This window comes from Tachypleus tridentatus, chromosome 12 (genome assembly GCF_004210375.1).
Source record: "Tachypleus tridentatus isolate NWPU-2018 chromosome 12, ASM421037v1, whole genome shotgun sequence".
Lineage (NCBI taxonomy): Eukaryota > Metazoa > Arthropoda > Merostomata > Xiphosura > Limulidae > Tachypleus > Tachypleus tridentatus.
In genome coordinates, this window is record NC_134836.1 from 23,267,319 (window position 1) to 23,283,413 (window position 16,095).

At 36.1% G+C, this 16,095-nt stretch overlaps 1 protein-coding gene across 2 annotated transcripts in view; it reads right to left on the bottom strand.

Annotated features, from left to right (window-relative positions):
• The window catches only part of LOC143234080 (ras-related and estrogen-regulated growth inhibitor-like protein), a 53,546-nt gene extending 39,381 nt beyond the window's left edge, over window positions 1-14,165 (bottom strand). The window contains exon 1 of one of the 2 annotated variants that reach the window (XM_076471136.1): window positions 13,311-14,165. In XM_076471136.1, the coding sequence (XP_076327251.1) occupies window positions 13,311-13,371 (61 nt within the window). In that variant the 5' untranslated portion in view covers window positions 13,372-14,165. The remainder of the gene's footprint in view (window positions 1-13,310) is intronic. The other variant, XM_076471135.1, reaches the window with a different exon arrangement.
• Between the last annotated feature and the right edge of the window lie 1,930 nt (window positions 14,166-16,095).

The window sequence follows — 16,095 nt, forward strand, 5'->3', positions numbered from 1 at the left end:
TTTAACCGCCTGGCCATGCCAGGCCGTAAACTACAGGGCTTATGACGTTCAAATTTACTATTCGTTCCACGAGTCAGAGAGAGCGATAGCTATAACAAAACACTACAAATGATTATTGTCCAATTGTTTACTTTTTACAACATTCCGAAAAGCGAGGCCTGATTAGTGTTACAATGTAGGCCAACCAAATAAAAATATCTCGAACTGGTGATGTCAAAATTTTAATAAATAAACAAAAATTAATTCGCAAAACTACACAATAAGTTTTAAAAGTTGTCAGAAAATACAACTTGCTTAATAACAATTTGGCAGGATATAATATAATGTAGATTTGTTTCTTAATCACAAATGTGGTTCAAAGTGTATTTTTCGTTGTAAGGCTCCTAAATCTATATTTCTATATCCATACGTTCCCTAGCCCCGGCATGGCCAAGTGTGTTTAGGCGTGCGACTCGTAATCTGAGGGTCGCAGGTTTTCATCCCGGTCGCGCCAAACATGCTCGCTCTTTCAGCCGTGGGGGCGTTATAATGTGACCGTCAATCCCACTATTCGTTGGTAATAAAGTAGCCCAAGAGTTGGCGGTGGGTGGTGATGACTAGCTGCCTTCCCTCTAGTCTTACACTGCTAAATTAGGGACGGCTAGCGCAGATAGCCCTCGAGTAGCTTTGTGCGAAATTAAAAAAAAAAAACTTACGTTCCCTTCCACAGTAAAATAATCCTGGAACAGGGGGAGAATTTTAGGTACAAAATATGTTAGTCACTACACCACAAATGTATATATATCTTTTTTCTTTTTCTCATTACAACAATGATGTAGACAATCACTTTTGATCTTAGTTTACAAATTAGGAGTTCCGCCCACTTTTACCTCGTTAAAGACGCCCAATGTGTAAGGCGTAACCTAATTCTAGTTCTTTTGTTTACAGTAGAATTTCAGTTATTGATTAAAGTAGCGTTGCAGTTAGTGTTTACAGTAGAATTTCAGTTAGTGTTTAGAGTAGCATTACAGTTATTGTGAGTTTTTCTCTAAGTTTTTGAATATTAATTCTCCAAACTTCAGCACTATCTTTCATTCGAAATAATCACGATCCTTTACTTATTTTATAAAATCTCCCTGTTTACACTTTCAATACCTTAAATTGATTTCGTACTAAATCTTTCTCGTGACACCTTTAAGATCTTCATGCGATTTTCCAAAACCTTGCGCCCCCGCTAGTACAGCGGTAAGTCTACGGATTTACAACCCTAAAATCAGGGCTTGATTCCCCTCGGTGGGCTCAGCAGATAGCCCGTTGCGGCTTTGCTAAAAGAAAAACACACAGAAACACAAACACCAAAACCTTGCTAGTTGTGTGTGTATGAATATGTTTTTTTATAGCAAAGCCACATCGGGCTATCTACTGAATCCACCGAGGGGAACTTCCTAGTTGCACTCACTGAGTTTAATAATTTTAGTCTAAACTACTTTCATTCGATATTGATATAATCAACCTAATAAATATCTCTCCTAAAGATTTACTTTGTTATAATAATAAGTATTAATAATGTAACCTACTCATTCTAGTTGGTATATACTAAAGTAAAATACTGCTATATTGGAAAGCACAAAGACGTGGCTTACACTCAAATTACTATTATTTTTTAAATAAAACAACAACAACGTATTTTACATTCAGAGTTTCCCTTTCGTTCATCAGTTTGCTACCTGTAGTTTAGCAAATTTGTTAATATAATTCTACTCTAATGCTTTAGTGGAAAAATAATAAGGCATTTTGTCGAAACGTTTCTTGGAGGAAACTGAACTTTAATGTTCTCCTAGTGGCGTGTGTTGTTGTTGTTTTTTTATAACAAAGCCACATTGAGCTATCTGCTCAGCCTACCGAGGGGAAGCGAACCACTGATTTTAGTGTTGTAATTCCGAAGACATACCGATGTACTAGCGTGGGACCTTGGTGGCACACCCGTATGTCTGTGGACTTATAAACGCTAGAAACCGGATTTCGATACACGTGGTGGACAGAGCACAGATAGCTCATTGTGTAGTCTTGTGCTTAACTTCAAACAAACAAATTTAGGAATTATTCTCCAGATCGTGAAACCTCCAGAAACAACACGTTGGACAAAAAAAAAAAAAAAGAATCAAATCCATCATGAAAAACTTGACACAATAAACAAGTTACAAGTTTAGACTTTTTGTAAAATTGACGACAAAGAGACTCATGGAAGTCACGGGAAGCTTAAAGTTTACATGCGGTGTAAAAAGTTAAGCATGTGAAATCTGACATGAATTACCATCTGTGTTATAAATTAATATTAATGTCAAGAATTCAGTAAACGAACATTTTAAAATTTAATGTACAATGTTTACTTCAGTGCTGAATGAAACATTTTTTATCACTGAACATTTTACTTATTAGCTTATCTTATTTGCGGGAAAAACCAAAATTAATCACCAGTCTTGTATTCAGATTTAACTAAACTACTAGTTATTGTGATTTCACTAACGTATTTGTTTGTTGGTGTTCTTAAGTACACCTCCGAATAAAAAAACAGAATTTGCCCCGTGACCTTCGGATTACGAGTCGAGTGCCTTAGCCTCCTGACCATGCCGGGCCAAAATATTAGTGAGTATACAAGTGCTGTGTGTGTATATTCGTGATGGTGTAATAAACTCATGAACAATAAGTATGATGGTTGGGACGCTCGAGTCACAGTTTGAGGGTCACCCGAACAAGCTCGCCCTTTCAGCGTGGTGTTATAATGTATCGGTCAATAAAAGAGTAGCCCAAAAGTTGTCGGTTGGTAGTATTGACTAGCTGCCTTCCCTTTCGTCTATAATTTCAAAATTAGAAATGGCTAACGTAGATACAGCTCTTGTATAGCTTTCTACAGTATCAGAGTTATAAACAATACATGCATAAAAATTAAGTTCCTACGCCTATAGTTAAACATAGCTGTTTTTAACACAGTATCATACGGGTGAACCCCTTTGGAAATGCGAAACGTTGACTAACAATAATTAGAAATGTAATATAAAATGCTTCGCTGTTAAGATTACATATAGTTAGACATTTTAACAGTGACATTACACGGTAATGTTATTTCCTTCATTTGCAAATTGAAAGTGTGTTTTCGATACATTTATGGCAAGTAAAATAAAACATGTAAATTATTAATAAAATTAGACTAATTTCATTAAGTACATTCTTCCGTACTTTAAATGGTTGTATTAAGACATACATCGGTTTCATTTGCTTGGAATTGTATATTAATGATTATATTACTCGTTTCTTAGGAACACGTGTTCGTGGGCCTATAACGCAAACAAATAAAAAATCGTGCTTCGCATTTTGGGGTCATAAGGGTGACAGTCAAATCCCTCTATGTGGTGAGAGAAGATCAGTTCAAGAAATGGCGGCTGGTGTTGTTGACTAGCTGCTTTCCCTCTAGTCTATCACTTCAAAATTAGGGACGCCTAGTGCAAATAATAGCCCGTGGCTTGCGCGAGTATTTGAAAACAAACTGTTATTAGTGCATCCGTCATGCTTTGCGAGAACAGTGAGTTCAGGTGAATGACCTTGATAAACAACTTATTTAGTAGCTCAAGTGGAGCAAAAAGATAAGTCCCACAACCGCGTGAGATTAGTTCTTGTATTATATGATTACAGGTTTTAGGCAAACGTTTAAAACCAAATAAAAATACAACAGAATTAAACAAGAAGGAAAGACATGTCTGCTTAAATGCTTTGACAGATTCATATCTAAGAGTAATTTCCTTGTAAAACTACAAAGGGATATTAGATATGTGTGTAGTGATTAAATAGAAAATGGCTTCTTTGAAAGAAAAAGACAAAAGTCACTACCGAGCAAAATATATATATTTTGACAATTCAGTTATCCTGTTATGCTGTAGTTTTTAAGATGGCTGGAAGTGGTACAGATGACGTGTTGTTTGTTTCAAATTTCGTTCGAAGTTAAACAAAGGTTACCTGTCCACATAGACGTCATTAATTTCCAACTGACAGGCCACAGGAAACCAGTCAACAGCATCCACCTACCGTCAACTCTTAGTTACTGTTGTGGGATGTTATCGACAATCAAACAGCACTCCTCAAAGTCCCGAAGTGCGTCGGTTCACGTTTGTTGTTTTGTAGGAACGCGAATCCACCATTCCTAGCATTCTTAGTATGAGCAGCTGGGCTGTCAGTTGTAACGCGGAAACACCAATCCTGTGTATTAAGTGTGGTGGTCCGTTCTTTCGAAACATTAATTCATTACTTTATACAAGTGTTTGAAAATCTTTTCTCTTAACATACAGTAACAACATAGAGACGTGAATATTATGAATAAGTGTAATAATATTAAGTGTTTGAATAACTTAATGTTAACACTTTAATGTTTAGTGTTTGAATAACTTAATGTTGACACTTTAATGTTAAGTGTTTGAGTAACTTAGTATTAATATTTTTACACGATCATCGCAATTGAATATATCCCTCAAACTGGCTGATGTGCAATGTTTGCTCATTGTTATTGTTTTACGCTTTGGTTACAGTTTCGACAATCAACTGTTATCACTTCTGCCCGTTCTCTTGCGATCAAAAGGACGGACAGTTTTACCTGTCCCATGTATGTTAATTGGACAAAGTAGCGTGGTAGTAGACAAAAAACATAGTCGTCTGGACACAAAACCTTACAAGGAAAAGATTGCCTAGTGCAAACTGCTAGGAGTCGTACCATGTCATGTTTGTTTGAAGTCAACATAAAGATATATTCTTATTAGTAGTTGAAGTCCAGTTATCATAGAATTTTTCTCGAATGTCTCCACGTTTAACAAACCAGATTTGGCTATCGTTTACTCCAGAAGTCATCGAATATCATTCCTAAATTTCAGAGGTTAAGAAACGGGAATGTTCGGTTTAGGTGCTTTCCCAAAGCTGTTATGAAAAGAAAACCGAGTCACGAATTTTGAGATGGTGGAGGGGAGATGTGAGCAGAGCTACACAAACAAGCTAATTAGTGCTGTAAGTAAGTAAGTCTTACTTACGTATTTTCCTACTTCTTAATTTTCTTTAAACATGAGAACAAAACCAACTAAGATTGCTATCTAAACCCGCTAAGCTTTTGAGGGGGGGGATAACACATTTCAACGTATGAGAAACAAGCGCAATCAGAAATATGTAGGTTACTAACCACAATGATGAAGGAAGAGAGTAAAATACATTTAGAGGTTAGTAGGTTCTTGGTCTCACACTAACAAGGTTAGACACTCATAACAGTAAAGCTATTCTGAATGCTCAACAAATGATATATTACCTTAGAAAAGAGCAAAACATTAGAATTTCAGTGCAAGTCTAGTTAATTATCCCTACTTTGTTGAGCACAGGTAATAGAATTCAACTTTGACCAAGTCAGAGGTTCAGTGAAGGTCAACACCGACTGGAATATTGAATTTCCTGAGAGTTGTAGACCTGTGTTTATATCATAAGTATTTTCCACTCTGTCGGAATTTATAATGTAACTACAACAGTTTTAAAATGAGAGAGAAAAATTACGAACCAAATTAATTCAGTAAATATTTACAATTCTTTGATTAGAATACTTAGAATTATTCGCAATTGATAAAAGAGATTTTTCAGGTCTCCTGGTCCACTTGGAACCACTCCATTCTTCATGAATCTTGCTCATTTTGATTGTCATTACTGTGCACTATTGACCGACAACATAATGTTTATTCTGACAAGCTTCCGCGAAAGCCAAGTCAGGTCAGTCTTAGACCACATATCTTTACAAACATTCCATTGCACATTGGATATGCATCAGGAATTTGCAGGATGTCAGGTTTGTAGTCGAATGAAATTCCTATGATTTCAGTTTCTTTGTTTATCATTCTAATGAACACAAAAAGAATTGATTTTGAGTTGTCAACTTTACGTTTGTTAAGCTATCGTCAACTTTAAAACTTTGCTTATCTTATTAACGGCAACAGGAGACATGTCCAAATGTCCAACTTTATCAGAATGATCTTTTCTTAGAGGTGAGAGATTCCTCTTTCTTATTCTTGAGACGTAATTTCAGAAAACCTTCGACAAGAGTTTTGTTTCTAAATAATTTAACAATTTCGATATATAAATATTCTTCCTTGGAAAGGGCTGTGCCATATAATCACCAGCAGTAATCATATTCTGGTGAAATTGCATTGTAAAATTATCTGTTGGTTGTCTTCCCTCTGGTTAACAGCTCAGAGTTAGGGATGACAATGCCTGAACCTTGAGGATTCTAACCTAACTACCTATCCTAACTTAAACTAACTCTCTGTATAAAGGGTTAGCATAGAGTTTTTAAAACAGACTTCTAATTTTTTTGGAGGAGAAGAGAGATATATGGCCTACTGATTATTGTGTCAGGTTACGGATCCAAGATTCTAGCTATGATGGAGCATAACACGCCTTGCACGTTCACCTAAACCTATAGGATCTCCGTCCTATTTACATAAAAATAGGTATAAATATATTATTTAAAATTCATATAATAATTTAATCTGGTAAACATATTTTATTCATTATTTCTTTCGTTTGCAATCTGAGGAACACGATGAACTGATTAAAATATACTACACCCTTGTGCAAATTAATTGAAACAAATGGTAATTTTACAATATTTTCAGCATGGTGGCCGGTGTAGGCTCGCTGGACCCGCTGATTTCTTTTAATAGTCATTTTTCTCACACAGACGGAGTCATTAGCTGTGTTTTGCAGTACGGTCGATCTATTTTTGGGATATATGACGAAAGTTTGAGGAATATTATGTCATTCAAAATTGCGTTCGAAGGGCAAGGAGACCAGTCAAAAAACAACTTCTTATCAACTCAATGAAGAAAAAACGATATCAATGGCGTCTGAAATAAAAGAACTGGACGTAAGAAGAATGGAGGAAGGTGTTATTCAGAGACGAGACTCATTTCTTCGTACAGGGTCAAAGAAGTCTGCATGTTCGCAGATCTTCAGTTGAGTAACTTAGAGAATTTCACATAAATCAGTTCGTAAAACATCCCTTGAAGAAGATGTTTTGGGGCTTTTTTAGCTACTATGGAGTCGGAGGCTTACATATCGTAGAAGGTATGATGCGAGGATTACAGTACATCGAAGTTTTGCAGAGAAGAGTCATTCCAGAACTGAAAAAGAGATTTCCAGATGGATCTGGCATTTTTCAGCAAAATCTGGTTCCGTGCTACGCATCGAAACTTGTGAAGAATTTTATGACTACAACGCGAATAAAGGTGCTGGACTGGCCTGGAAACTCTGTGGACTTAAATCCTATTGAAAATATTTGGGCGATTTGTAAAGAAAGACTTCGGGGAAAAGACTGTACTACGAAAGATAAGCTAATTGAGGTGTGGTACCGCGATCCAAAGATTAGTAAAGATTCCAGTCAACTCGTGGACTCGATGCCAAAGCGGATTAATGATCTTCTAAAAAATAAAGGCGGTCATATCATGTATTAATTTGTGAGTAATGTTTGGATACTGAGAAATAAAACGCAAAAACAACTGAAAAAATAATTATTTTCCGTCTTCTTTCAATTAATTTACACAAGGGTGTAAATGTTTTTCATGATAGCTATACATAGGCGAAGGGTGTGACATTACATTTTCTAGAGGTTCACGAGAAAGAAACATTTGTCAGTTAATACTGTAACAAACTATGCCAAAGTTTTTGTTGTCTTTTTTCAAATCCAAGGTCTATATATTCGTACACACTTTGCTTTAGCAGAACGATTCAAGGAGGTTTTTTAAGCTTTGTGATTCGTCTTGTATTTCACATGTTTATTTATCAAAGAATCTAGAAACTTGAATTTATCAACAATGTTTAGTACATTAACAAAACCGATAAAAAAAGGCTTTCGTGTTTTCTATCAGCAATTCGTAAGGCAAGGAGAAACAAAGCGTGTATATATGTCAGTATTATACAATCTTGGGGCCCGACATGGCCAAGCGTGTTAAGGCGTGCGACTCGTAATCTGAGGGTCGCGGGTTCGCATCCCCGTCGCACCAAAAATGCTCGCCCTTTTAGCTGTGGGGGCGTTATAATGTCAATCCCACTATTCGTTGGTAAAAGAGTAGCCCAAGAGGTGGCGGTGGGTGGTGATGACTAGCTGCCTTCCCTCTAGTCTTACACTACTAAATTAGGGACGGCTAGCACAGATAGCCCTCGAGTAGCTTTGTGCGAAATTCAAAAACAAACAAAAACAAATATACACTCTTGGTATTGTATTATAATCATAAATGTTCTTAATTCCCCAATTAATTTGTGTAATTGAATGTAGGAATGTAGAGGGCGTGCTTAGATATTGGATATATTTATTAATATAGGTATAAAGATGTTTCTTTGTATTGGTTTATTTTGGGCTTGAGTTGTTGTATAAGTAAGGCTTCTTTAATTTTGCTTTTGTTTATGTTTGTTTCTTTATTTAGTACTTGGGTGTTTTCTATGGTTGTGTTGTGTTTATTTGATTTGCACAACCACCTTCAAACATGTGGTCCGCTACCGGTCAGCAATCCTTTCTTTCTTTGTGAAACTGACGATGAACGAAGAAGGGTTTGTTTCCTTCTCTATCCATACCATCCGTTTCTAAAAATATAAATTCAAGATACTTAGAGAACTGACCAGATCCTGTAAGTAGTGTTTCGACAACTTATTTTAGATGGGAGATGGAACAAGTTAGCATTCTATAGAGCGCAATTTAAACCTGTTCAATTTCTCAGCTAGAATGCTCTCAATATTTCACTAGTTCCAAGAAAATATTTTAATTTATTTTGTTGTATGAAACCTTTAAAGTAGTTCATAGGCTACAGGGAGATTATAAATACAGATTATAATAAAATAGCGGTCCCTGAACCAGAGACCCACATGTGGTAAGAAAAGGCATGATGTCAGTTTGTTCAGCTGTGCTTGACCTTGCTGCCTGACCAAACTACAACTTGAAAATGCAGCAAATAACTGTTCTTGTTATGAAATATTCTTTAATGTACCAAAAATAATATATTCTTTATTATTATTATAATATTTTTCTTGAAGCTGAGAAATGTGTACAGATAAATATAATACTGACAACTTTGTCATAAATATGAATGACTAACACTTGTGTATTATTTAAAATTTAATAAATAATTTGATATTTACACAATTTTTGAAAAATTTGGCTTCAGTCATCTTTTTGTCGCATACTGTTCGTTTGTTTGTTTTTGGAATTTCGCACAAAGCTACTCGAGGGCTATCTGTGCTAGCCGTCCCTAATTTAGTAGTATAAGACTAGAGGGAAGGCAGCTAGTCATCACCACCCACCGCCAACTCTTGGGCTACTCTTTTACCAACGAATAGTGGGATTGACCGTAACATTATACACCCCCACGGCTGGGAGGGCGAGCATGTTTAGCGCGACGCGGGCGCGAACCCGCGACCCTCGGATTACGTGTCGCACGCCTTACGCGCTTGGCCATGCCAGGCCCATACTGTTTGTATAGATTTAGTAAACTGTAGAAACAGTTTTGTGACCTGACTTAATTGGTTAAATGATTCCTCGCAAGTATTTGGCGGAGTTAACACCAAAATAAAACCACGTGACAACAATAGAATGCGAGCTACGCCAAAGTAAATCCACTCATTCTCTGCTCTTCACTTCGGAAAACCCGGATGAACACGTTTTGGTTGTAAAGCGGCAATCAAATACCAATTTACAATTAAATTGCAACAAAAGGGGGTATTTTACGTTGGCCTGCAGCCACGTTGAATAGAGGTGAACTTTTGTGGGGCACCTAAAGAAGTCGCACAACGAGGAAGAACAAGGTAAAACCAGTTAATTTTAGCCATAACAGCCAGGGTTAAAAAAGTTATCCAGGTTAGAAGTAAGAAGAATAATTGTTTCAAATGGTTCGACTCAATATTGTTACTTCTTCAATGCCAAATAACGTCAGAAGATTTGCTCGTTTCTATATTTCGTGTTGGGTTACGTTATAATTACTGCCGAACAATATTCGGTTAGGCTTGTTCTGTGCACGTTTGGTGTCTACTTATATATTTTATTCCATTCGATACCATTAGATCCACCTTTCACGTGTTAATTGCACGCAGCTTTTGTGAGTTTTAACTGTAAAGAACCTTTCAAAAGAAAAGTACAAGTTTCATTACACTTTTCTGTTTAGAATTAAGCACAGAGCTACACACTAGGCTATTTGTAGTATGCCCATCACGGGTATCGATAAACCCGGTTTTTAAAGGTGCGAGTCCGAAGACATGCCGCTGTGCCACTGGAGGGAAACACTTTTTTGAATAATAAATAACTAAATATGTAAACTCAATACTGGACGTAACATATGTATACGATTAAATCGCGTTTTGTTGTAAAATATTTATGTTATATATTTATACGCACAAGGAAAGCGTCACATGTAAATTCACTCGTGCATAGCAAGTTTCGTGGAAACAGTGGCTGAACCTAAAGGGATTACTAGCATAAAAAACAATTCTAGTTTTTTTTTATTCCAGCAATGTTTGTGATATTACCTTCATTATACGGATAGTAATATAACGCGTTCTATTGTTTGTTTTTTTAAGGTAACAAAATAACAGCGATAGAAAAGAAATGTCTATAAAACCAAAATGAAAAACATGACCTCGTATCAGCGGTTTCGCTAAGTTAAACTTCAAGAAAGGTATGCGAACATTTTCTTTAATCTAAAATCGCTTGCGGCCAAGATTGGTTTAGGGCATTTTAGTGTACCAAGCTGCATGTTGGAAAGTCTAAGATGAACCCGCAATATACACTTTCACAATTTCAGCTACGTGTAGGGGAAGAGAACTCTGTGGCTAACATTTTTATTCAGTTAAAAATCAGCATAGGAACCCAATTCTGCGGACTAGCTGCCCTTCATATGGTCAGCAGTTGTACATTAGTGACGACTAAGTCTTAGCCTTGAAGTCTCTAATATGCCCGCTTAACCCGGCCAAGGGGCCAGTCAGGTTGAAAAGCATTAAAGACCTAAATTTGTTCATACAAAGTTATTTGAGGGTCGCGGGTTCAAATCTCCGTCGCACCAAACATGCTCGCCCTTTCAGCTGTGGGGTCGTTATAATTTAACGATCAATCTATTGGCGGTGGGTGATGATGACTAGCTGTCTTCCCTTTAGTCTTACACTGCTAAATTAGAGACGGCTAGCGCAGATAGCCCTCGAGTAGCTTTGCACGAAATTGAAAAACGAATAAACAAACAATCATACAAAGTTTATGTATCTGTCATTTAACTACACAAATTTAAATTATGTAACGTAATATATCCCAGTTGTGATAATTTAACTTGGTCCATGAAAATAAATTATATAACTAGAAGACAAAGATAACAGAAACTGGTAAAAATGATAAAAACAAACGTTTACATTCTTCCGTTTGCATAAAAGTTCAAATTGATCCAACGTATAAAATGTTTTTGCTGGACAGTATTGTTAGAACAAAACTCACGCCAAATAATTTCATACTTAGGAAGAAAAACGTTTTTGATAACGAAAGTATAACAGTAAACATGAAGTTTGAAAGTTGAAACGTTACGCAGTTTTGTACAAAAATACCAAATACGAAACATTTAATTAATACTAGTTTACAATATATTACGGATGCCTTGTAGCAACGCTTTGGTTGTATCAAAATGTTACTGTATTGGAAGGCACAGCAGTGTTAATGTGAAACACTGGCACGTTTATTAGGTCTGTATAATTACTTTATAAGCTTACAGCAGTGATATCTTCCATATCAGAATTTATGTTTGTTTGTTTTTTGAATTTCGCACAAAGCTACTCGAGGGCTACCTGCACTAGCCATGACCTAATTTAGCAGTGTAAGACTAGAGGGAAGGCAGCTAGTCATCATCACCCACTGCCAACTCTTAGGCTATTCTTTTACCAACGAATAGTGGGATTGACCGTCACATTATAACGCCCCCACGGCTGAAAAGGCGAGCATGTTTGGCGACGGGGATGCGAACCCGCGACCCTCAGGTTACGAGTCGCACGCTTTAACACGCTTGGCCATGCCGGGCCTATATTTTTACATTGTATAGGCTTTGTAATGTTTCAGGAGAATAGAATGAAGTCTGTGTGTGTGTGTTTCCTTATAGCAAAGTCACATTGGGCTATCTTCTGTGTGTACTGAGGGGAATCGAACCCCTGACAAAATTTATGGTTCAGATTCCAATTGTTGGACTCAACAATGAATAACGGGCATTGTTCAGCCGTTACACGTCAATCTGAATAAATATCAAACCAGGACAAAGACAGTTTCACATTCGTTAACTATCTAATCCGTGTAATACTTCACTCATTAAATACGTTTTATAAATAAAACATAGTATTAAAAATCATTTCACACACGTACTAACTAGAATGTTGAAGTAACTTCCAAAACACTTGCATGTTTTCAGTTGAAATTCAGCTGTAAGTTACAACGTAGAATTTTTACTTGGCTGTGGTAAAATATTGCACATCAGGTAGTGGTTTATGAACGTTGACTATATTCCGAACATCAGAGCAATGCTAACTTGTGAAATGTGTTATTTTAGAAAACTTAGTAACTATCTCGCGTAAAAGTAAATCGTGTTCTAGATATGATCGTACTGTAGAATACGAAAACTTAGCGATGGACTAATTGTGGCTTTGCTATACGAAAACACACACACACACACATGCGAAAACGCAGTTGTGTATTAGTTCAGACAATGAAGTAACACATACGTATATTGTATGTATCGTATTAATGGTAGCGTCTGTACATTGTATTACGTTTTATGTTTAGCTATTATAAGAATACTAAGACGAAGTAATCTTCTGTATTTGATGAAAAAATTTAAGTTACAAAATAAATACAATAACAATAACAAAATTCAGTAGAGAAATCCTTTTTAACTTATAGTGTTTTGACCCATATTAACAACAGTTCGTGTATTACGTATTAATTTACCTACGTTATGAATCTCAAACAACAATTACAATCAATATAGCAGTCTGAGTTTTCGACGTTGTAATAATTAAAACAGAATTTTCGTACTGTAAATATTACTGTTGCTGTACCTTTCAATTAATCTTCCGTACGTTTACAACGGCCTAACAACACCAGAACTCTTCAACTGTTAATTATAAGCATTCTACTAACACTGTCAACAGTGTCCCTATTATCACAGATACCCTAGCAACACTTGTCTACAATGTGACAATTCTAGTAGGTACAGATGTTTTGTCTTATGTTTTAGTGAAGACTGACTTACCTGATTTTCCAACTCGGGTGTTTCCAAGGACCACAACTTTCAATCTGTCGTAATTCGTCATTGTTTGTTCTTGGTCTGCTTTTAGGCGATTAAAAGAAACTTTTGTGGGAAGTTCATATTTGTTTTTCTCCTGGTTTTATTTATCTATTCAAAACGGTTTCTTGGAAGGGCAGGTGGTAATGCTTCCTTTTGGAAATTTCTCTGTACTGGACGAGTGATGACAAACAATTGCATTATTAACAAAATTCTGTTAAATTCTTAGTACTCAATATATAATTTTTTAAAGTGCGCCGTCCACCTGAAAACTCAATGATTCGATTGTTTAGGCAATCAACTGCCAATGTCAAGACTTCAACTGCCAAGTGGAAGACAAGATGCTCTAACCCCTATTGTACATTTTCATCGAAGCAGTTTAAAGGATGAATAGCTTTAAGTTAGATTTAGGAATGTTGTTCAAACCTGTTCCTACTGAAGCTATCTAGAGGTTGCCTTCAAACAAGCAACAAAGAAATAAGGATACAACATCAATGGTTTATATAATTTTTAAGATATGATTAAGTTCAAGTTAGTTTTAATTTCTTGTTGACATATTCATTCATACATTAAAAAACAATTTACATTATAAACAAGTTCACAGTCTAAAAAAAAAAACGTGCTCAGCGTTCTATGGAAACATCACCTGTTACTTCGTCCTGCAAACTGCCGCTTTGTTACACCAAACCTTGTTTATATTTGGTGCAAGCTAAAATATCGTGGACCTGCCCAACCGGTGAAAGAAGGCCTAGCGTTTTTTTTTTTTGTTTGTTTTTAGCCTGGAGGCACTATTATCATCTTAGTTAAAACCGTATGTACGGAAAGCATAAATTTGAATAAACTTCTCGAAGTTCCAGTTCAGTGATATTAAATAAAAAATCGGATATAGAAATTTATGAGAAAAGGAAAGCAAAATGAGGGTCTCTGCTTGTGGCGTCACGCTTCGGCTCGTTCCAACCTCTGAGATCGAGACTAGTCATCACTATTAAAAGCAGTGCGAGCGGTCCCAAAAAGACAAAAGCAGTTAAAGTCAGTATTTTGTGTTAGAATACTATCAGCAGCACGTGACAGTCCTTAACTAATTAATTCAGAAGGGAGGAAGAGGTAAGAAATGCACCTGATCCTCTCAAGGACCTAAAAATTCGGTGCTGAACGTAAGTATAATGCGAGTGATAATGATTTTACATTGATAGCTAGTTCAGTGTTACTACTTGTAAAGCTGGTCACATCTGTGCTAAAATAAATTATTTTTTCGTCCCATTCTGCACGTGACAAAAATAGTAAAAAAAAAAAAAAAAGTAAACGCAATACCTTACATTTTTATTGTGCAGTTACATAAATACACACGAACCGATATGGCTAGGTGGTTAAGGCACTCGACTCCTAATTCGAGGGTCGCGGGTTCGAATCCCCGTGACACCAAACATGCTCGCCCTTTCAGCCGTGGGGACGTTATAATGTGACGGTCAATCTCACTATTCGTTGGTAAAAGAATAGTCCATTAATTGGCGGTGGATGACTAGCTGTCTTTCCTCTAGTCTTACACTCCTAAATTAGGGACGGCTAGCGTATATAGCCCTCGTGTAGATGTGCATGAAATTCAGACACAAACAAACGTTATATTAAAACGATATTCAATGTGAAAATCAACTAGTCGTTTAACAACTACTCGTTTGATCGGAATGCGCTAGAACTATTTTTATATTGTCTAGTGTTCATAGGTGGTGTGACTATTGAAGATTTATTGTTTTTTGAAAGGGTGTGAGTTATATGTTATAATTTATTTCGGACGCGCCTCCAGTTTACTATGTTACGTATTACGATTTTAAATGACTTGAAACTGAGTTAAATTGTAATTAGATTTATAAGTTTAATAAACTTATAAATAATATTGAGTGTTCTATCCGACCCGGAACGTTTTTGATATCTTACTGAGAGTTCGCGACGAGCGAATTAAATCTGAGTTGATGTAGGTACAATTCACTTAACAGGGAGATAGCTCGCCCTTCACAGGTGAATCTTTTACAGCTAAAGTTATACAACGTCTTCATAAAAATACTAACGCCCGAAGTTAATCCACTGAAGTTAAAGGTTTGTAATGTTCGAAATCTATAAATGTTCCTGGTCAGATATCTGTAGTTTCCTGATTGGTAAGCGTTTATCACAATTACAGCTTCGGAAGTTTATAATAAACCAATTGTACCAAACCAACAATATATACTGTCTCTTGGCGCGTCAGTATATAAACGTTTTGACAAGATTCTAGAAATTTCAGTTGGCCGAACAATATACTGGCGCTTTCGTAAAACATATACTGTTGACTTTTACACTCGAGAATATTCTACAAATTTAGGAAATAGGCGGGAATTTCACAATATACATTTCACTGTATATGTTATATATTCTAAATTTAAACTTAACTTACACAAATATCGATATTAAAATAAATCTATGAAAGTAAATACGTTACATATGTAATGGCCTCGTCTGACGCAAGATATTCATGTACCCAGACTGTAAGGTTGTGTTCATATCAGGGTTTAAAATTTCTAAAAGGTGTACTTAAAGGCGTCAGAAAATGAAATATTATGTATTAAGTTTGAAAGAAAAGGACCGTCTAGAAAGAGACGTGTCATGGTAGGCAAGTTTGACATCTTGTAACAGATGGAACATTCTAGAACACAAAGATTAATGGCCAAAGCCACATATCCCAAGTAACAATACATGATACAATCAAGAAAGATCTCGGTTC